Here is a 22763-nt window from a genome sequence, read left to right on the forward strand (position 1 = left end):
GCCTTCGGATGAACATAACAACCTTAGTTGCAGAAAAGCTTGAAGATTTTGATGCCGTGGGAAATAAAAATGAGATTTTGATATTTAGAAACAGACGCTTCCGAAATTTGCTGTGAAATATAAACTATTCAAGTTGTAATGAGAATATTTCACCATATAACGTTACGCTCTACCCTAATTATAGTAAAATTATAGTAAATATCAGTTTATACAGTGTAAAAGGAAAACATAAGGAGCCATACCACTGGCAGATGCCATATCAATCCTTTCTCAACTGCTAAGGAACTGATACCTGATTTAACTTTTACACGAAGGCTCTCTAGTACAGTTTTCAACTAGCATAGTCAGGGTGTAATCAGTTGCTACATTTATCAGAAAGTTTCGTACAAACTTTTCAACTTGGATTCTAACAGCCATAGAAAAAGAAGAGCAAGAAAAACACAACACGCTATACTTAGAAGATCAATACAGTGCTGTTTCCCTGCATATTTTATTCCGCAGGAGCCGTGTGATAGCGAATTTCTTGTCATCAGCTTTCTCATTCTTGGTGCTTTGCTGTATATTCCCCGATGTTCAGAGAGAGTTAAATGGCAAAAATGGTTCAGTGACTGGAATAAACTCAACCGCTGCTCAGATATTATACGGCTGAAGAACTGATGTCATTGTAATGTTTCCAGAGAAAATGTGTATAAAAATTTCTGCTATAAGGCCCGTGTCCTTCAAGCTTCATAATCATATAAATAAACAAGTCTGCAGAAATTCACATAGTAAGAAATCCTTGAGAAGAAAGGACACAAATTTTAAAGTGGTTGGATCTAAAGAACCAGCTTCTTACCGTGAAAAGTGACTGGTTGTGCTGGTTATTGTAAAACTATCAATGAATAAAGCATCTTAGCGAAGGTAATGATTGATAGGACAGTTCCACCAAACAGGCAAATTGAGAGGACTTTATGCCGCTGCCTTCGAGTAAGCCAAGTGATGTAGCAAATGCTAGTCTCTAAGATTGACTCGCCGTCCAGGAAATATACCTGCAAATTTGGCAAATGAATAAAGTTGATAAATGAAAAGTGCATGAGAAATGACAGAACATAATAAGAATCTGTATGCAAAGCAATCTAATCATCCTGCTGAGCAACGGAAGAAAAAGGATCGTGAAAGTTGCTTTAAAGAGATTAAGCTTCAAAATAACGATGCCAGAGGCCTTTGCACAACATAATGACCTACCGGCAAACAATTTATTAAACCCAAAGCTGCGGACATGTGCAGCATACAAACTAAAACCTTCTCCAAGATATGTGGAATATGTATACTCCAAATAATCCACGCCCATCGAGGCTGATATGATGATAACTGAATAGAACGTGCCACAGAGACCACATCACCGATAAAAACAAAGGTCCCGTCACAAGGATTTGATTCGAGATTCAGATTCACAGAATCTTTTGACGATAGATTTCTTGTAAGCTGCAAGCAGTTGGGAGAATACGGGCTTTTATAAGAGACCTCGACCCATGTCATGCCAGGGATCTGAACCGGTGTCATGCATGATTCTTGCTGTCAAGATTGGTCAAATAGCTTCAGATTAATAGATGTATTATCAATAAATATAAAGAGAAAATAAAAAGGTGCCATTTACCTCTGAACATATACAGCTGTTTCCATCAGTTCCAATAATTTGCCATCCATTCCCACATTTTTTAAGCTTGATTACATCTTTAGCAATCAAACAATGTTTATGTTCGGTTTCCTCTCTTAAATTGCTTCCATCTGAAAGGCTCGAATTAATGCAGGAGTTCTGCACAAATGGCACGAAATCATCGGGACATGAGAAGTTGTCATTTACTTCCTGAATAATCTTGCTTGCCTCTATCCATGAGTTAGGGACACAATACCCTTTTTCTTCCTTAATGGCCTTATAGCTTTGGGAGTTTTCAAGGGGAGGAGATCCAAGAATTATTTGTGAATTAGCTTTAGCCATCATTTTCATCCAATCATCAGGATTTGTGATGTTTGTCCCATCCACTGAAACAATAACATCGTGGAGTGACAAGTATCCAGACAAAGGAGAGGTATGTGGGATCCCCAAAACCTGTACCAACACTGGTTCAGAATAAAAGGATTATTATGATGAGATTTACATAAGATAATTGTCCAGAGACTCACTATAGGGCCTTCCCCGTGCGTATAGAGAGGAGATAAGACAAGAGGAAGTAAGAACAATGCCAGTGCGCAAACTGCACAAAACTATAAAGCATGGAATTATCATAGCAGCAATTCGAAAAAGTCAATAGCAATTACATTATGCAGAATAAACTTTCAAGAAGCAAATTGGTACAGGCAACTAGCAGCATAATTCTCATTACTAAGTGATAGCAACTACATATGATTCGTTATGTATTTGATCGGTATTTCCTCGATGTCTCCAAATTATTTTTGGCATGCTGAAGCAAACGTATAAAAAGTAAATTTCACATTTTCTACATATGAAAAATCTTGATTTATCATGTAGAATACTGCAGTAAGAACTCAAGTCAGTTTCCTTTCCCATTTCTATACAAAAATAAATAAAACCTGAAAGAAATAGGAACGAGTCTCTTTAAACACACCACTTGATAAACTTACCACAGCATTATGCCAAACACCAGCACAATAAATCCGCAGGGCAGCAAAAGGAGGTAAAGTTTGTAGCTGATCATAGTTCAAAGCAATCAACGCACCAGGAAACAGGATGGCTAGGAATATGGCAATGTACTCAATTTGCAGGCCTTCACTGTTTTATAACATGGAAATACAGATATTTAGCAGCAAAATGGATGGTACTAATGAACTTTTTGTAGTTGAGAAATCAGTGGATGCACATATCCAACTTTAATCCATCTTGGTAACAACTAATTCTCTCAGGAGAAAAAGAAAAGGCTTAAAATGGCTTGAATGCAATGGTAAAGATAAGCTAACATTTTAACTATTCTCATCCTTGCAAATTTCTCTATGTTTAACTCAAAAATTAGAGCTCAAACAGATAATGGCAATATATTGTTTTCCCAGCCCACAACAAGATAATAGCACAGAATATGACATCATATGCCCCAAAATATAACAACATATCATAAGCAATGTGTGTGTGTGAGAGACCTTGCAGAAGCAACAGCGTGCCCAAATTCATGAAAAGCGACAGAGATAAATGTTGAAACTATCACAACGGCAGCATCCGTAACTGATATGCTTAGGCCAGAAGCCTATAGTACATAAATGGAATACTGTTTAGGCATTGCCCCATTTTGAGAACCATAATTCTCTACTTACAATTAAGAAATAAGAGATGCCGAAAAAACAAGCTCACCAAAATGTTTTCAAGCCCAAATGATACACCGTGGAAATGAAAAGCACCAGCCAAATCCCAAAGTAGCATCTGGAAAATATTAAAACACAAAACATATACAGAATGAGACTGAGCCAGAAAAACTCCACACTGTGGAACTAAGTAAATGGAAAAAGGTAACACTGCTAGTTTGCTAAAAATACTGCTAAGCACTAATATTTATACATATTACTGCTCACGATATTATGCAAGGAGCTATAGTAATATTTTACTTAAGTTGCAAACCAAGCTAGATGTACAAATCTAAAACTTCAAATTGACAGCTATATTAGGTGTCATTTGAAAGAGATTAATACTCCACAACACTTTCAGGCTATGTTGGATACATATACTAAAAATCACTTCGTAGTTTTGTTCCTGCCATCATAAATCAGATCTCTACAAAAATGTCTGATAGTTATAAGACCTGGATCATAGCTGAAATCACAATAAACCACCAGTTGCCACTAACTCATCAAGCAATTTTGATTAAAATTCTATGTCATATAATGTTCATTTAAAGCTGACTGATTCATGCGATTCAAATTAAATATGACAACTACTGCATTTAAAAAGAAATAATTTGCTAACCTCACTAGTGAAGGGTGTACATATTACATGAAAGTTGCATAATTAAAAGAAGTTGGATGTTATTCACTAACCATTGAAACTCCAATTAAGGCAGCAAGAACAAAGAAGACCCCGAGAGAAAACCACACTTTTAGATAGCTGTAGCGAATTAAAAAAGAAGTCATTCTTATCCCAGAAAACTTTCAACATGTGAAATATCTGACAACTATGATGTGAACATACGTGAACTCAAAAGAAGATAAACTAGAGAATAACTTCTAAATGCATGCAGCTGGTAGTGCTCAACTGGTTAGCTCAACAAAATGAACAAATAAGCTTTATAAGATCTGTAGCATCAATATAATGAGAATGACTATCAAGCATCATTAAAACATAAGCTAAGCCTAAAGGATAAGATTTTAAATATCAAAATATACGTCATTATACAAAATCTCTAGTATCAAAATTGGATGCAAAATAATAATTTGCAAATCAGCAACATCATTTACCATCAGCAGGCTGAAGAAGTTGCTGATTCATAAAAAGTTCACAAGACATCCTCTGATAATCGGTAATCGCAGATTTAGGAGTTTAAATCATCTTTATGCCACCCCAAGGTAGGGTGGGGCTTGATGGAAGGGATGAAAATAACATGATCTCCTCATAGATCTTCAACAAGCATGCAGATCATAAAATGAAAGTAAAAAATCCTCCAAAATTACCGTGCATATCGATATCCGACATAGAACAGAGAGTTGTTCAAGGCGTAAATTTTGAAGTCGCAATACCTGAAAGTAATGAAATATGACCAATAAGCCAAATTACAGCGCAACGAAGATCGCATTACACACGGAAGAGTAAGTTAAGTCCTATTCTTCTATTCTTCACATTCGAAAGATGGAGATTCCACTCATTTTCAACACGCTAATCTTATAATTTTCTCATCTCATTGGGCAACATAAGAATTTTTTATAATTAATTATAAAAGATGTTTCATCCTGATCAAACTGGGACATCTTTATCTACTCAAAAGTAGAAGCCGATTTTGGCAAACAAAAAGTTCAGAGCTTGCTTTGGTGAGAAGCCGAATTAACTTCAGAAGCAAGCCAAAGTTGTTAAGGGCTTCTTCTATCCGCTCCACTCAGACGAGCACTTGCTGCGAATCACCCAAATACTTAACAAGCAAGTAATTTTCCAAGGAGAGTGATAGAATTGGAGACAAAGGGAGGAATAGGAGAGGGGTGGAGAGATTTACCAACATGAAATGGAATTGACGTGGTGGTGAATCGCGCTTGAGGGTAAAAGGGATTGTGCTCGTCCTCGCCGCCTCGTGCGCCCCCGCGCCATTAACGAAGAGTTTAGAGAGAGAGAGAGAGAGAGAGAGAGGGTTTTGGGTGGGAGAAGGGTTCGGGGGAGAGGAGAGGAAGACGCAGTTGGATTAAAAGAGGCTTAACTTGAGGTCGAGAATTTCGCTTCAAAGTCGGCGGCGAGACATGAATAAATACTAAGTCGGCGGCGAAATAGTGAGGTTGCCGAATTTTACATCGGACCGTGCAAATTAAGGCGGTACAAAAAGCAGTCGGCGGCCAAGCGCAAAATGTTGCCGACTTCTGATTCGGTAGAGCGTCGCTCATGAAAAAAAGTCGGCGCCGAGAATAACCTGTAGTGCCGAATTCACGGTTTGCAGTCGGCGGCGACGTGGCTGTAACATCCGACTTTTTTATTTTTATTGCGAGCTTTTACTTTTATCGCTTTTTTATATATTAAAATACAAAAACAGATTTTTTTTCATGTTATGAAATTTTATAATAAAATTATACAAAGTACATGCAATCAAAGCTATTAGATAATTAAAAACTTTAACGAAAAAGAGGGGTGTCTCTGAAAAATCTGACAAAGTTTAGGGACTCAAATTGCCTAAACAAAAAAGTTGAGGCTCAACATACAAATTAGCTAACCTTCAGGGGCTCTTCGTACACTTTTTCCCAAAAAAACAAAAGCAAAAAGGAGAAGGGGAAAAAAAAAAAAAATCAAACCTCCCTCTTTCTCCGACGATTTTCTCTCTCTCTCTCTCTCTCTCTCTCTCTGCATCGCCTCGATTCTTCGGAGTTGGAGACGCCGCGATGATTCTGCTTCAGTCGCCATCGAGGTTTTTGCTTCAGATCTTACAAGATCGCGTGCTTAGGTTACTCTTTCTTTCCCTTTCCCCCTGGTTCTCATCTTTTTTCTCAGTTTGATTCCTCATTATGCGTTTTCTCCTCACTTTTCTCCTTCGAATCTCGCGTCGATCGCTCTCTACTGAAATTTCGCAAGAGATTGGTTTCGCTAGCTCTCTAATGGTGGTTTCGTTGCTCTAATTGATCGAAATTTTGAAAAAAGTGGGGGAGATTTGGAGCTTTTCGCGCTCTAGGGTTATAGATTCAATTGTCTACTTGATGTTGTATGAAATTTTGGCGAAAATGTAGTGACTATAGTTCCGTTTGGAAATAACAGCCCACCTCAACTTAATAGTTTTTTTAGTTATTCTATTTAGTTGAATTGAGGATTTTGCTAAATTTAATTGCCCTATTAGCTATTAGTCGTTAATTATTACAGCATTTTAGTGATTCTAATTATTAAATCTGATGGAATCATCATTGGGTTTAGTAAAACTTCTAACTTATTAGGCTAAATTACTCAAATAAAAAAAATAAATAAAAGTCAAGGGAGAAAAATAAAGTTCAGGCCATTTCAAAATGGCCTATAGTTGAGGCTGTTTCCTTACATGTTAACCTAAACAGTTAGTATAGTGGCCGAATTTGTGATATCTAATCATTTGGTTGTTTACAGTCCTGACAAGGGAGTGGACATCGATTGCCAAACGGTGGAATTTGATGATGTTCGCTATCACATTCAGGTCATGTTCTTTTTTGGCCCTCAAAGAATTACTTAATTCTTATTATTGAAGATGGATAATAGGGTTCCATGTTCTTGTACCTGATATAAAGGTTTGGAATTGGATTACAGTTCTCTACGAGGAATCCAAAGGTGATGGTGTTGTCGGTTGCATTGCCGGTCCCACCTCCAGAGGCTGTACTCTATGACGGGCTTCCTTTCGGTGCAATAGAGGCCATTAAGATGGCATATGGGCAGGCCGTGCAAATTCTCGACCCTCCCAAGGATGGATTTGATCTCACTATGAAGATCAATCTAAAGAAGCTTCCGTCAGATGAAGGTTCTACGAGTTTCCTTTACAAGGTCATTATGATCTTGTTACAATGTTACCGCAAAATAATGGCTGATAGCACTGAATGAGTTTAGTTGATTAAGTTTGGTAGTTATGTTATTCATAGGTAATGTCTATCTATGGTAGCAAGTTTGGTAAGAGGTCAAACTTTTCTTATTTTAATTAGTTAGTGAACTTACAGTAATGTCCGTTAAGTAGTTTGCATTTGCCTAGTGAATGTTACCATACTATTACATACAGCATTTTGTGGTAAATTGGGCCATTCTTTACTAAAGGTATCTTTTTTTCAATCTAGTAATTGTGAATTGTTAACAGGGTAATGTACTGAACGAGAGAAGGGTGACGGAAATGAAATGGTGTTGTCAGTGCTTGTTCACCGTTGAAATATTGTATGCTTGGTCAAATATAATTAGTCGTTAGTTGGAGTTGTAATTATATTTAAGTAGTTTAGGTTTTAGGGTCTTTAAGTGATTTCTTCATCAAGTTTTTATGGTGAGTTGTCGTCACATCCTATTTTATAGCCTATCGGGTGCATCAAATGCCTTTGCTGACTGTTTATACATATCTGCTTCTTTAAAATGTATGTTTGCTTGACTAAATTTCTAGTTCTTCATAGTTCTTTTGACTGATGATCTCAGTCTTGTCCATGAGACGTTTTTTTTTTTTTTTTTTTTTTAAAAGCATTGTTTCCTTTATTGTGTTCCAGAACAAAGAAATGCTCTTCTGGTGAAAATTGCGTCAGTCAGAGAAGTTGTGCTAGGTGCCCCCTTAAAAGTGCTCCTGAAATATCTCGCAACGAAAACAGTGGCTCCTGATGTGGATCAGCTTGTTGCTCTTGTTCATCGGCCTAATGAATCCTTTTTTCTTGTTCCTCAGGTATAGATGCCCATACTTGCCAACTGTTTAATTTCTTTGAATTTAACATTTAGCTACATCCACAGAGTTTAAGGAGGATTACGGCCAAAAAGATATATGTTTGTTAGACTGGATGTGTTTTTCCTGCTAACTTTATTTGGTAAATAATGTACCTTTCTGAATCCTTCAACTGTATCTGTTTCTAGACTGTTCTGCATGGAGTCATAGGTCTTAGCGGTATTACACTGCATACTTTTTGCCATTTCTTTGATGCACCAAGTTTATATATTTTAGACTAAATACTTCTATGTTGAAATTGCTTGATTAGAGTTCACTAAATTCAATTTGGTCTGTGTCCTACATAAGAAGCATAGGTAAAAATCCAGGGGAATAATTTATTGGACTCTTTGTTGCAGGCAGATAAAGTCACTGTTGTTTACCCAATGAGATTCCAGGATTCAACTGATATTGTTTTAGCTACTTCCTTTTTACAGGTAAATGGACCTCTTGGTTTAAGCTCCTCTGCATGTAGTAAATGTTAGAACATCTATACATAATTTCTTTTATATGCTTGAAATAACAGCTTGGTTTGCCGCAATGATTCCATTCGAGGGTAATGAACAGTAGTTTCTTATGAGCTTTGGTAGTTTCCATACACAAAGTTCTCTGCCTTCATAATATACAGAATGCTTTCATTATAAAATATAAAGTAACTTCCAGCTAATAAAGCCATACCTTAAATAAATAAGCCTATTCTTAACAATTTACAGTTGCCTTATGAGTTCCTATGAGCAGTCGCATAGATTTTGTCTGTCGTGTATGTAAACCTTATGATTTTACTACTTTTTTTTTTCCTTTCTTTTTTAACCTTCCCAAACTGGAATTGGGTGAGCTTCAGCAATGCCACCCTTTGCGTTTTACTTTTTACTGTTTGCTTATAAGAGAAATCGATGTTCAGGAATTTGTGGAGGCAAGGCGAACAGCTGCACTAAATAACGCCCCTTCTTGTATGTGGTCAGCGGCCCCTCCTCTTGAGTTAACGGGAGCTCCTCCTGAAACACTAACTGCAAATGCTGGATTTGTTACTTTTGGTCAGGACAAGATTAAATTCAATTTTCTTTTGCGCCTGTGCATTCATATTTCTAATATGCACTTATCAATATATGCAGTGGTTTTCCCCCGCCATGTTGAAGGCAAAAAACTGGACAAAACTGTTTGGAGTTTATTGACCTTTCATGCCTATGTCAGTTATCATGTAAAGGTAGGAGGCTTTCTTATTTTAATCACAACGTGATCTTCTTTCAACTATGCTGTTGATGAACTTTGCATGGTGTGTTCCTTTTCTTTAGCTGTCGATTTACTAATGTAGCCAATAATGACTTGAAATTTCAATATCTTGGATTCAAATCACTGGAAAGAAAAAAGAGAAAGATGATTTCCAACTGGAACATCTGAATTATTGAGATACCCTGGGAAAGTCTTGCAATTTATGGGTTGGAAATTTATAGATTTGACTTAACTTCGTTTATCGTGATCCATGTTGTTCATGAGTTTGCAGTGTCCTCCTATTTTTCTAGGCTTTAACTTTTTTATCAGTGCATGTTTCCAACAAACAGACTTTGTTAGCATGAGGTTGCGTGGCTTTACCTCTCTTATCTGAATTTTGTTGTCTTCTTATGAGCTCTTATTGTTGTTAAAAGGGGAGCAAATAGTTAATTGCTATTTGTCTGAATGACAGTGCTCCGAAGGATTCATGCATACCAGAATGAGGCGCCGTGTGGAGTCATTGATTCAGGTAAGTGCTATTCTCTTTTTGCTGGTGCTGGGTTTATTTTATCAATAGAGTAATAAGTCCAAGAACTTCAACTGTTCCTTAGATACTTTTAAAGTACTGCTGCTGTAAGCCCTCATGTGAGATGAGAATAATCGAGATTGAGTGTCAGATGCCAATGCCAAAACCAACATTTTATTGGTTTTTTTTTTTGTCGGGTTGCTATTATTCTTTTAAGTATCATAAGATCTCCCTGCTTTGCTATAATTATGTGGCTCACTGACAGTATTACAAAAATATCTCCTTTGCTATATGTGAACTAGAAATTAACAATTTGTACTTTTTATGAAAAAAAAAAAAACTGTTAATCACTTTCTATAAGAACATATCTTATTCTATTACCTTGTATCTAGGCTTTGGATCGGGCAAAACCAGATGCGGAGAAGAAGAAGTTCGTGCAAGGGAAGTCTTTTAAGAAACTGGTTTGTGGCATGACCTAAAACATTAACAATCATTTTTTCCTCCAAACTGTTTGTTATCAGGCACTAATCCTATAATTTCTGCCTCCAGAGTTTGAAAGAAACAAGCTACACTTGAAATTACTGGAATCTGAATCCCAGAATTCTGTTCCAAATGACCACGGCAGGACATGAGGCCGAACTTGCATCGGCATTGGACTGCAATCTTCAGTATGTTCTTCCGGATTATGTTTAAGAATGACTCAACTGGTCTAGTCTTTCAAACGATATAGCAAAACGGTACTCGAATATCACCAGGCCTCTCTCCAGCGGGGGGGCATATTTTTTCTGCAAATTAGTGGGCTAGTTGAATCATTACATTTGAGCACTGTCAACTCGTTCTGACATACCGCCTGTACAAATCGGTCTTTGGCTTGTGATCAGGGCTTGCGAGTTTATCTTTCTCGCTGGAGTGTTGTTAGTTAAACTATTTTCACTCTGTTAATTGATGCACACTTTCATTAACTCGCCTTATGTGGAATTAAGTGAACCTTTTCTCAGTGCTAGCAATCATGCCTATTCCTATTCTTGACCTTATTTGGGGTTTTCCCTTTCTTTTCTTTTTTTATGAGAAATATTTATTTCATTTAGAAAATAAACTTAGCTGAAAATGTGAATCAATTAGGATTCGAACTTGGATCTCGAGTACCAACCACAAAGTTTTTTGTCACTTGCTCTAGGGACGGTCGATAGGTTTTCCTTTTCTTAGTGCGAGCATCCCCGTACGAAGCAGGGTGGGTTTTCCTTTTCTTAGTGCGAGCATCTCCGTAGGAAGCAGGATATTAAATCAACTGTTCTTAGCAATGATAGCATAAAGAATGGAGGATACCATGCAAAATTTTTGATAGAAGAGCAGGAAATAAAGTTGGGCTTTTGCTCAACAATTTTCCATTAAAATTAGAGAAATAGCAGTATTCGTGACGAGATGGTCGTCCGAACTGAAAACAAGTCTCGGTAAAGTTCTCAACAAAATATATTAGAGCACGAAAACCTCTCCTCGCATAAATAGTTCAGTTCCATGTTCCAATTAATGAGGACGAGAAGTCTATCTTCTTTATTCCAAACTTTTCTCATCAGCAACACAATCCATTTTCCGCTAACCATGATCGCTGGTGATTTTTCGGACATAAAAGCAACCTGAGTAAGGCAAGGCAAAAAATAAATCACGATCTGAAACATTGATACGTATTTTTAAAAAAAGAAAGAAAAAGGTTCGGTTAGAAACATCTTAATCTTGTTGGAAAAAGGTTTCCATACTTTCATTTTCCCGAGAGTCTCGCTCTCAACTCATCAGCTACAGTGTCGATGAACTCCTCAGTATTCAGATAATGGCTTCTGGTGACGCTGAAAAGAGAGGAAAAGAAAGAAAGAAAACAGGAGAGTGAGAATGCCAGATCATCTACACTAGTAACATGGGTAAGAAAAAAAAAACTAACGAAATAAGTAATACCTGGATCCATGAACGAGAAGAGCGAGATCCTTGGTCATTTTCCCAGACTCGACAGCCCCGACGCATGCAGCTTCGAGCTTTTCAGTGAAATCAAGTAGTCTAGCATTGTTATCTAGCTTTGCCCTGTTAACACACCAAAAATTTCCAGGAAGCAAAAACAGAAAGGACTTTAGATAGGCATCTTTCATACATAAAAGAAAGTGAAAAACTAGAAAGAAAATACCTGTGTGCAAGCCCCCTTGACCAGGCAAAGATTGACGCAATGCTATTAGTACTAGTTTCGCCTCCTTTTTGGTGAACTCGATAATGACGGGTTACTGTGCCGTGAGCAGCTTCGGCTTCAATGGTTTTACCATCAGGGCACACCTACAACAGGAAGCAGAGCACAAACATCAATCAATACTTCAAGAAGAATTTGTTATATATAGTAACTTCATGAAAAGGCGGTAAAGGAGGAAAAACAATTCCTAAATATTTAACAACATGTGGTGCAGGTTAGGCAAAATTTTTCAAAAGGTCAAATATAACACCGCATACTTAACCCACAGTTACACTAGCTATTCAGCAACAAATAAGGACAAAAATAATCTTAAAAAATCATGCATTGATATGAGGTATATAATCAACATTTTATAGTAAAAGTACGACCCTTTTACTAGTCGTTGATCAGTGGTCACCACAAAAGAATAAATCTATTTACAGTCAATAGTTTGCCGAGCAGAAAGAAGTCTAAGCTAGAGATTATATACATACCAGGACAGATGTCATCAAACCCAAAGAACCAAAACCTGCACATAAAATAATGTTATCCGGTGATTAGAACATACAAAATTTTGGGACAAGAGCTGGCAACTCATTAAACTAGATTGATACGTTAATCAAAAATTGCATAATTCACACATTGACAAGAGTTACTTCAAGAAAAGCAGTGTCAATCAAACCTTGAGCTAAGAAATCGCTCTGCACATCTCCATCATAGTTCTTGCAAGCCCATACATAACCACCTTCACTCTTAAGTGCATAGGCAACCATGTCATCAATAAGACGGTGCTCGTACCTATCAGTTACCAACTCCTATGAGATAAAAAAGGTAATGCTTTGGACTAAGCAAGATGTAAAGAGCAGTTGGGAAATACATACCATATTCCTGCAGCTTCAAACCTGGACTTCCACTCCTTCTCGTAAACCTCCTGGAATATGTCCTTAAATCTAGAGGATAGATAAAGATGAGTAAGATAGGAAATAAAAAATAATGTGAGAAAAAAAAAATAAAGTTCTCATCTATTCATATATGAACTCCAGAAAAATCTAAAATATTCAATGTACCTCTGCAGTTTCTCAAAAAAAATAAAAAAGAAAAAAAGAAAAAAAATAATAAAGAAACCCTTAAGCTGTGGGAGTCATCCAATTCATCGACGAAGTACGTTTTGTATTAAGAAAAAAGGAGCACTTTCGTAAGCACACGGGTGAAAATGCAAATGAAGTTACGGAGGTTCAGAATTCTTGCAGAGATACACATAAATAGATAATTTTGTAGATGTATACATGTAAGATATCCTAGTGTTACTCGAAGTCGTGTATAAATTTTTTTTTTTTAAAAAAAAGTTGCTTCATACCTTCCATCGTACTTCTTCAAAATTGTATTTTTGGTGCTCAGATACAGTGGCCACTTCTTCTGGTAAGCAGTGGCCATTGAAGCCTCCGCAAAGGCATGGATGGACTGTACACGATCATGTTACAAAGAGTAACAATGGCAAATAAAGGTGATGATTTTATTAATTGCAATATAACGACAGGTTCTTTTACCTCATCAGTATTGTACATAGATATGGCAACCCCTCCAACACCCGTGAAGTTAAAGACCTCTAGCTCGACATGCTCTTCATGTCCCTCTGATATGAAACATAAAATATAATCTCAAACTAAAGTTTATGTTTTGTGTAACATAAAAAGCAAAAGAACTATTAATAAGCCTACCGAATACTAATTTAAGCTTGCCAGGCCCTTTAATAACTGTATCAGTTGCTCGATACTGATCACCGAAAGCATGCCTTCCAATGCATATGGGTTTAGTCCATCCTGAAAGCACCAATCTTTACATTAGATGGTAAAATCACAGCATTTCAAAACAGTTTGAAAAACTGAAGTCCTTCAATACCTGGAACAAGCCTTGGGATGTTTTTACAGATAATTGGCTCTCTAAATACTGTGCCTGAAGCGGAGGGAAAAAAGGATTAATGGGAAACAATATTAGCAAAGACAAAGGTGAGGACAATATTGCCATCTGTCAAATTGCCTAACCATTAAGGATGTTCCTGATTGTCCCATTTGGGCTTTTCCACATGGACTTCAAGCCAAATTCCTTAACGCGAGCTTCATCTGTCGTTATATAAAAGTAAAAAAATGAAATTAAAATGTCTCAAAAATGTCTATCATAGTCAAACATGTGGCTGGATAATAACATCTTATTTCCAAGTAAGCCAATCTTATTTCCAAGTAAGCCAACTTTACCTGGAGTAATTGTTGCACATTTGATTGCGACATTATACCTGTGACAAGATAATTGCCAAAAATTAAACGGGGAGACAAGGTAATTTAAGTTGACAATAAAAATATGAATATTACCAATCTCAAAGTAAAACGCCTAAGGAATATTTCAGGTAATAAAAACTCAACAAAAAGCAAATTGGCAAACAATGGCTCCAAAAGTAAAAAGGAATAACTCTAATTGTTCAGGTGAAGAGCATATACAAATCAAATCCATAAAAACTACCAGTCAACACCAAACAAGCTGTGCTTCACAAAAGTACAAGAAAAGAATAGGCGATGAATCCACAAGAAAGAATAACACCAAACAAATGGGATCAAAGATGGAGGGTATAATTAAAAGGAACAACTTAACTGAAAAGTATCACTCAAGATTTATTACTCAAGATTTAAAAGATGACTTGACTACGAAAAAGATACAAAAGATGATTCTTACTTAAGAGTAGCCTCCGCACTTTCTATTGTAACTTTATCATCTGTAGCATCACGATTGGGAAGGCCCAAGTCATAATATTTAATGTCCAAGTCCAAGAATGGGAAAATAAGCTGCATGATCCGCCAAACCATTAGTTTTGTAAGTTGTCATGAATAGATTTTAAAGAATAGAAATCGACAAAAGAAAATATAAAAAAAAATGATCCAGCATGTTGGATGAAGGAGAAGTAATCAATCACCTTTTCCTTAATAGATTTCCAGAAGACTCGGGTCATTTCATCCCCTGTCCACCAAAATAAGATAGAGTAAATTAAAATGTTTACCGTGTAAAACCTCAAATTTTTATCTTAAAAAAATAGACAAGACTCATGAGCATCACAAATCTCATAAAAACCATATTGCAGAAGCAACTACCAGCAAATATGACTAGATAAGATGATACGGAGATTGTTACTACGTTAAGTTGAGGTAAGAAAAGTTTGAAATGTTATATCCAAGCATGCTATTCTACATCTCAACATACAGACATCACCATTGCAAAGTTAAGATTAAGGGTCCAGGAGATTCACTGTATCGCATAAATAACAATCAGGAGAGCAATTCCACGAAAAGCAGAATACTATGCTGCCCCAGTGAAAATCCATTGGCAACAAGAGTAATTATACGCCGAACAGCTAAAAAAGAGTAACCAGGCACTGGTTTCCTCTCGTGCATCTAACCAGTAGTAAAACAATTAAAATAATTTATTATTCGGTACTTGAAGGAATAGTAAGGAATAGTATCTTATAGACCACAAGAAGAATCACAAAAAAAAAAAAAAAGAAAAGAAAAGAAAAGGAGAACTATAACAGCTAACGGACACGTAATAAACAAAATATGCACTCAAACGGATGTTTCACAAAATAGATCTCCGAACTTAAACACATACCCAAGTATACAGTAGGAACGAGATGCATCCCATATAACTAATACAAAACCCTTACACTTAAAAATATATCGACACCCACTAAATCACTGGGCGTGCACTTTTCGACTATTTATGTTTATCTCCACCTTATTTTACTGCAATTACTCTCTAAAATTTCAAATTAACCCTAAAAACGAATCAGATCCAAAATTAGAACAAAGATCATATGGATAGCTCGGAAACTCTGCAATCCAAAATACTAACACTAACATGAATCGATCCATATTTCATCTAAAACAAGGTTAAAACCGAAGATTATAAATGCCCTAAAACTAAACATAATCAAAATCGCTACACCTCAAAAGTATCAACCAACAAAAAAAGAGATCCATAGGCGATGATGATCAAATCCGCTAGCATAACATCGAATCGAGTGATCTAAATATGACAAGATAAAAAAATAGCAGAGATCGAGGGGGGAGAGGGGTAAGGGTCTCTAACCGTCCATCTCCACGATCGGGTTCTCCACCTTGATCTTCTCGAACGCCATGGTCGACGATGGGGAAGAGGAGAGAGAGAGAGAGAGAGAGAGAAATGGAGGCGACGAGGAAAAATGCGAGATCGGAGGAGAGCAAGGAGCGTGAGCAATGGACGAAAAGAATTTATATATACACAAGTCCGACCACCGCATAGAAAATTTTGTGCGACGCGACATTTTCCCTGTAGCTTTTTTACAAGTACGTGGCAGAAAATGATTGGTGATCGCCTGTCCATTTTTCTCATTGGTTAGCTAGAATACGCCACCGCTATGGCCGTATGCGACTGATTTGAAAAGCTCGCATGAGCGAATGTCACAGTGCATGGACCCGGTCTGTAGACCGGGTGTAACTCAAACCCATAAGCCTCAAAGTTTAAAAATATTGCAGGTAAATATTATGCTCAGTAAAACCCCTCAAAATGCATCAAAACTTAATCCAAACACAAAAATTTTGTAGGCAAGATAAAAACTTCCATTGTTTAATTCTAAACAATCCGTAGGCCCGATCCTAAGAATTTTATAAAATTAGTCATTTATTTCTAAAAAAAATGGAGCCCACTAATCTCATTTTTAAATGAGCATGCGAGAAATTAACCCCCGAACTTTTGATAGGCAATCCAAGATTTCTTTTGAAAATTGGAGTACTCTCTTTAGAAAAATATAAAATGAAGACAACTTTTTTTCTTTAAAGTCATCATGAACAGATTTTAGGGTCTTTTTCTCTGATGTTTCGGAGAGCCTGGTCTACAGACTGTGGTCCATGCAAAGTTTTTCTACAGCATTAAGTGGGGCCACGTGACCCAATTTTTTTTTCCTATGGTGCATACTACTTGGGACAAAAATTCTATGGACAGCGTGCCCAAACTAATTAGTTTGGGCACACTGCCGGATGGGCGCCGCGTGNGCATGGCGCAGGTGCCACGCGGCGCCCATCCACCACTGCTCTCCCAGTAATGGGGAGAGCAGTGGAACTTTCTGGGTGCACCTGGTGCATCTATACCAGGTGCACCATAATTATAATTTTAAATTTTTAGTTTTTAAAATTATAATTTTATGTAATAATTTATTTATTTTTTTAGGAGTTATCATTGTAGAAATTAAAAATTTTAATTTTATAAATCGATAATCATGAATTATAGACCATATAAATTTTAAATCATAACATATATGCTAACATATTAAGTTAGAATTTTAAAAAATTTAAAAAATAACAATTATGGTGCACCTGGTATAGATGCACCAGGTGCACCCAGAAAGTTCCACTGCTCTCCCCATTATTGGGAGAGCAGTGGTGGACATCCGGCAGCGTGCCGCATGCTGCCCATAGAATTTTTGTCCTACTGCTTGTAGATTTCAAACTCAATAGTGTCACGGTGTTGGATAAAAATAAAATTATTATTAAATATACAAGAAAATTCTATTCTAATAATAATAACTGAGTTTAAACAATTTAGGCCGATGATTTGAACCCAACAAGTTATTATTATTAACGGGTCGAATCGTTATATTTAGTATCGAAACCGATTCACTAGCCGGAAGTATGAGATGAGTCTTCACTGAGCTAGAATCGCCGTAATAAGTTTAGCAAGACAAGTCCCACATTGCTTGATGATTTTGACTCTACTTTAGTAATAATAACTGAATTTAAGTAATTTGGGTTGATTATTATTGCTAATGGGCTGATTATTATTACTAGCGGGTCGAATCGCTATACGAGATATATCGTGCTCACTCATGTTTAATTAGTAATTCAATCGAAACTATTGAATTGGTGAGGTGTACACATTTGTTTAATATCTCTCTTCTTCTATTCATTTATTTGAGGCCTCTAAAGTTGAAACAAGCCCCGGTTACTGTTGAATTTACCTTGTTGCCAGTGCATAAAAGCGTTACCTTTGTAGAGCCCAATATCCCTGCTGCAACGGTTTCAGATATTTGATCCTTGATGATATTTACAAAGTTGGTGTAACGTCGCAATCAGGCCAAAAAACAAAAGAGTCAACGAAACGGAGTGCTTCAAAGTGTCAGCGATTACGTAAGCTTTGTTCACGAAAAATTGCCATAATAAAACTGCAAATTTTGAAAATTATTATTGTACTTATTTATAATTTATAATTTACAATTTTGTAGTTGGAAATTTTGAATGCAGTGCTTTGCTTTTTACGATTTTTATTGCATTTTGGGAAAAAACATATAAAGATGATCTGAACTTTTGCAGTTTTGTAAACAAACTTAAATTTTTATTTCAATTATTAATTTTTGTGGTTTATTAAATAGCTTAATAGGTTTTATTAGGTTAGCGAAGTTACTAATTAAATAGTGTTAAATATAAAATTATATAAACATTATTTTCTAATAACTTAAGCTTTTAGTGCATAATGATTGTTATACATGGTATCCTAGGTTGTTTCACAAATTATTATTTTAATCGTATACTAAATAAAATTTGTTATTTTTATAACAATTAAGGATCGAAATTAAAAGCCATAGTGAATTTATTTTCTATTTTTATTATTTTTCATATCTTAGAATAAGTAAAAATAAAATTTTTTATGTTTTAAAGTTGTACAAATTTACATGACGCAAAACTAACTACAAAACAACTACATAATAAATAACTTTAATTCAGGAGAGCCCGTTGAGCCATTTAATAAATATTGAATCCGTTTTAGCAAAAGTGCTAAAGTTTAGGTAGTTTTTCCGCATTTTTTATTTTTTGTTTTCTATTTACAGATTATAAAATTTACGCTTTTACTGTAATTAANGGGGGGGTTCTGTAAATAATAAAGGGTGGAGGGGTGTTTTCTTAATTGCTAATTAGTAATTACTCCGGGATTGAACCGTAGCTGAGCTAACTCACCGAACTCACCGCACTAGTACCACTTTATTATTAGATCCAATATTTCAATAAATATAAAAAAGGAAATGCAACTTTACAAAGACTCCAATTGGATCTTTAATTTAATTTTCAATCGACATCTTCTACTGACTTTTATTTTTTTAAAAAAATATTATTATAATTTAATTAAAGTTTTATTAAATTTGATAATTTTATTAGCTACGAGGTGTCAACTGTTCTAGATTTATTATTGATCGATTTAATAAGACATTTTATTCAAATAAACAAAATTTACTCAAAAGAATAGCTTAAAATTACACAGGTGACCATTGAAAAGGGTCATTTCAAAATAGTCGTATAATTTGAGGGGCTTCGTACATGTTTTCACCGGAACTAAATGGTGTAACGGAAGAACCAACATCACATGGTGGGGTTCGGTCCACCCACCAATATTCATTAATTCCACCGCACCTGACACCATCGTCGTATGCTTTTAATTTTTCTATTATTATTATTATTATTATCATTATTTGTTGAATATAAAATTATATAAACATTATTCTTTAACAGTTTAAGCTTTTAGAGTACAACGGTTGTTTCACATGATATGAGCAGAAGGTCCTGAGTTCAAGTCACGCCAGATTCCTAATATATTAATTTCCTCATTGGCAGACTAAAAAAGTCTCGAGCTCAGATGTGTGAGGGCGAACGATTGTTTATATAATTTTATATTTAATATTATTATAATTATTATTATATCTTATCTAATAATTGGGAGCATCTAAGTGCTGCAAAGTGTCCATGTAATAAAAAAATAATTTTATTTTAATTATATTTTATTAAACTTCGTCACACGAAGCAAAATCAGCATGAAAGCATTTGATATATGACACAAATTCAATTCATAAATTAGACATAACTAGCATAAGATATGAACAACTTCACTATTAAACACAATTATTAAAAGGCTCCGACCTAACCTAAAAAAAAGTTAAGTTGTTTGATGGGAATATCCTTGGCATGATAAACAAGTCAAAGTTCTATATCAAAAAGTCATTCAGAAAATCCTTGCATGATATATATAATATGCTTAGTTTGGTTCGGATATAAGGAAGAACTAGTTATACTCGGGATAGGTACAAGTATAAATTTTCGTAGAAACAAGAATATTTTTTTATTTAGATGAAAATGTGAGTATAAGTTAGAACTAGAAAAACTTTGTTTGGATGAAAATGTGAGTATAAGCTGGAATAGTTGGTAGTTATAAATAGAAAATAATAATAATTGAATTTAAATTTTTGAACTCAAAATTTTAAATTGAAAAATTGAACTTTTAATTTTTAAAATTTGAAATTAAATTTAAAATTTTAATTTTAAATATCTAATTTTAAATTTAGGACCAAATTTAAATTCGAAAGATATAAAATATCAAATTTAAAATTTAAAAACTAAAAATATCATATTTAAAATTTAAAATTTAAAAATATCAAATTTAAAATTTAAATTTTAAAATTAAAAATTTAATTTTTAAAATTATAAATTATAAATTATAAATTATAAATTTTATAAATTTAAATTTAAAATAAAAATCTCTCTCTCTCTCTCTCTCTCTCTCTTGTACCTGGGGTGGAACAAGTTGTTCCACCCCAAGGTCGGAACACAGTGGGAACACTTGTTCCCACCTTGTACCCGGTTGTACCGGATAGATGATATATATGGCTACATGAAGTTATGCTATTTGTATATTCAAAAAGTAGTTGTAAATTGTACATTGTTCCAATTTACAACCCATTTATTTCACACTTGTGTTACCATTTTTTTAATATTTAAAATTCAAAAGAAATGTCTAAACCTTTCGATACAAAAGCATACAATTTATATCAAACTTTTTAGTGCATAAATAGTTTTTCTTTTTTTTTATATTGCTGCTGCCTATGTTTAGTTATGACTTCTAAATGAATAACAGCGAACTGTTCGTATGAAACTACCGTCTCCTCAAATATATCATTCAGTAAAAGTCAGGAGTCAAAACTTTTTAATTATTCGAGTAACTTTTTTATTGAATGCGGTTTTTTTTTTAATACATTTTTATTTTGCACGAATTTTAAAGCATCACATCAAAAGAGTAGCCCAATAGATCAGGATGCCACTACTACGTTAGTACGTTGCAATTTCGTTTGAGTCCTGCAATAGCGGAGTTCAATGGGGGCCCAATATGGCCCTTCCCGAAAACACCGGTTTATATGCCCATTATTTCCGAATCCTAATGTAATGATCTGAATCAGTAAAAGCCCAAAAACATTTTCAGAAAAAAAAAATTATGCTAATTTTCCGAAGAAACTAAAATTAAATAAGATCCCAAAGCATTTTTGGCATATCTATTACACATCGTAGCAATCCAAAAATACGTTTGTTAGGACTTAGATATACAAAAAGCAATCCCTTTCATACGCCGTTTTCTTTTGTGCAGCATCAGTTAATAATTCAAATGAAAAAGACAAACACGTCTATATTTGCTTTGCCTTGAATACCTAGCAAACATTATCGTAGTTTAGAGGCCATTTTCTCATTTTCTTATTATTGTCATCTAGCAAATATTACTTTGAAGATGAATAACCCACCCATTTACATCAAATTTTTTTTTCCCGTGTTCTAACTTCTAAGAGAGAGAGAGAGAGAGAGAAGTTCTTCTCTCCACTGTGGCAGGGAAACCTTAGACTCATCATATGCATGCATGTGCTTCAAACCCAAAAAATTAAGATGGTCACTACTGGGGCATTGTTTATATACATATGTGTGTGTGTGTGTGTTATTCAGATACTTGGTATCAATGTAACACGCATGACTTATTAAGCGACGATATTAACGTCTCAGAAATGAAACTGGATGCTGAGTATTAATTTGTAGAGGAAGTGTAACAGAAAGTGTTTCAGCATAGTTAGCAGAAGTATAATTCAGAAAAAAATAAAGAAAAAAAAAAAAAAACTGGAGTGTAGTCAACTACTTATTCTTCAGGAGAAGATGAAGATGATGCTCTAGTACTTTCTCTGTTTCCCTTCTCCAGGGTATACCTATCCAAGCATTCGACAACTCCGCCACAACACGATGCCTCTGATGTATCTCATCTCATACTTTAATCTCCAGCCATCCAACCATCGTGATACTATAATTTGTTGAACGAAGAAAAATTACCACGTAACGAACTGTATCGGAGACGGAGGTTTGAGATGTAATAATAGGATGGTACACCTGTGATGAAATAGATGGCCGACGGTCGATGATGTGTGGATGCACCGAGTGCATGCGGGCAGGGACAAGACCATTGCGAGGCTCACAGCGGCCATAGCCCCCCTCAAGGTTTGAAAAATTATACAGAAATAAATCCCTTTAGGTTCAAATAGGGTATACTCCTGTTTAATCAAAAAAAAATTCTTTTATGGTCAAAAATAAAATATTAAAAATTTTAGTTTAAATCCGCCGTCTCTAGTCCCGCTTCTCCGTGGACACATCATCGCCAGCAATAGATGGCCGGAGAATCCAACAAGCTATTTTCCTAAACTAAATCTTGGATCTCCCAAATCTTAATTTCTGGCTTCGTCCACGAAACATACGGATGAACTGCGTGTGGGCAATAATTTCTCAGCTCAACTTCTCTAGCATCTCCTAAGTCAGTTCCATGCCCTCAATTAGATCCCAGCTGCTCCAAAAGAGTCACCCACAGTTTCACCCCTAGTTTTCTGAATCTGGAG

General features: G+C 35.4%; 3 protein-coding genes across 8 annotated transcripts; 1 reads left to right on the forward strand and 2 right to left on the reverse strand.

Annotated features, from left to right (window-relative positions):
• On the reverse strand, positions 154 to 21697 carry LOC109716909 (membrane-bound transcription factor site-2 protease homolog). Of its 6 annotated transcripts, none has more exons than XM_020242519.1 (12): positions 21681 to 21697; positions 5184 to 5314; positions 4651 to 4716; positions 4021 to 4087; positions 3341 to 3409; positions 3133 to 3236; positions 2623 to 2770; positions 2164 to 2244; positions 1637 to 2089; positions 1225 to 1554; positions 836 to 1028; positions 154 to 750 (listed from the first exon to the last, which is right to left on the reverse strand). In XM_020242519.1, the coding sequence occupies exons 2-11, from the start codon at positions 5273 to 5275 to the stop codon at positions 861 to 863; spliced, it is 1578 nt and encodes a 525-aa protein (XP_020098108.1). In that variant the 5' UTR covers positions 5276 to 5314; positions 21681 to 21697; the 3' UTR covers positions 154 to 750; positions 836 to 860. The 6 variants fall into 6 exon arrangements, with proteins under 6 accessions (XP_020098108.1, XP_020098109.1, XP_020098110.1 ...); XM_020242520.1 differs by having other exon boundaries at positions 5188 to 5314; positions 21681 to 21695; XM_020242521.1 differs by lacking the exons at positions 3133 to 3236; positions 4021 to 4087.
• LOC109716910 (actin-related protein 2/3 complex subunit 2A) lies at positions 5949 to 10798 on the forward strand. Its single transcript, XM_020242525.1, has 10 exons — positions 5949 to 6113; positions 6758 to 6824; positions 6935 to 7142; positions 7861 to 8030; positions 8426 to 8503; positions 8968 to 9100; positions 9179 to 9270; positions 9748 to 9804; positions 10194 to 10262; positions 10351 to 10798. The coding sequence occupies exons 1-10, from the start codon at positions 6052 to 6054 to the stop codon at positions 10375 to 10377; spliced, it is 963 nt and encodes a 320-aa protein (XP_020098114.1). The 5' UTR covers positions 5949 to 6051; the 3' UTR covers positions 10378 to 10798.
• LOC109716911 (isocitrate dehydrogenase [NADP]) lies at positions 11154 to 16291 on the reverse strand. The gene is made up of 16 exons (XM_020242526.1): positions 16139 to 16291; positions 14970 to 15013; positions 14732 to 14841; positions 14260 to 14297; positions 14050 to 14127; positions 13907 to 13960; positions 13726 to 13827; positions 13555 to 13640; positions 13365 to 13468; positions 12889 to 12957; positions 12690 to 12805; positions 12502 to 12536; positions 11972 to 12114; positions 11749 to 11871; positions 11556 to 11642; positions 11154 to 11435 (listed from the first exon to the last, which is right to left on the reverse strand). The coding sequence occupies exons 1-15, from the start codon at positions 16185 to 16187 to the stop codon at positions 11558 to 11560; spliced, it is 1236 nt and encodes a 411-aa protein (XP_020098115.1). The 5' UTR covers positions 16188 to 16291; the 3' UTR covers positions 11154 to 11435; positions 11556 to 11557.

This window comes from Ananas comosus, linkage group 11 (genome assembly GCF_001540865.1).
Source record: "Ananas comosus cultivar F153 linkage group 11, ASM154086v1, whole genome shotgun sequence".
In the NCBI taxonomy this organism is placed as follows: Eukaryota; Viridiplantae; Streptophyta; class Magnoliopsida; order Poales; family Bromeliaceae; genus Ananas; species Ananas comosus.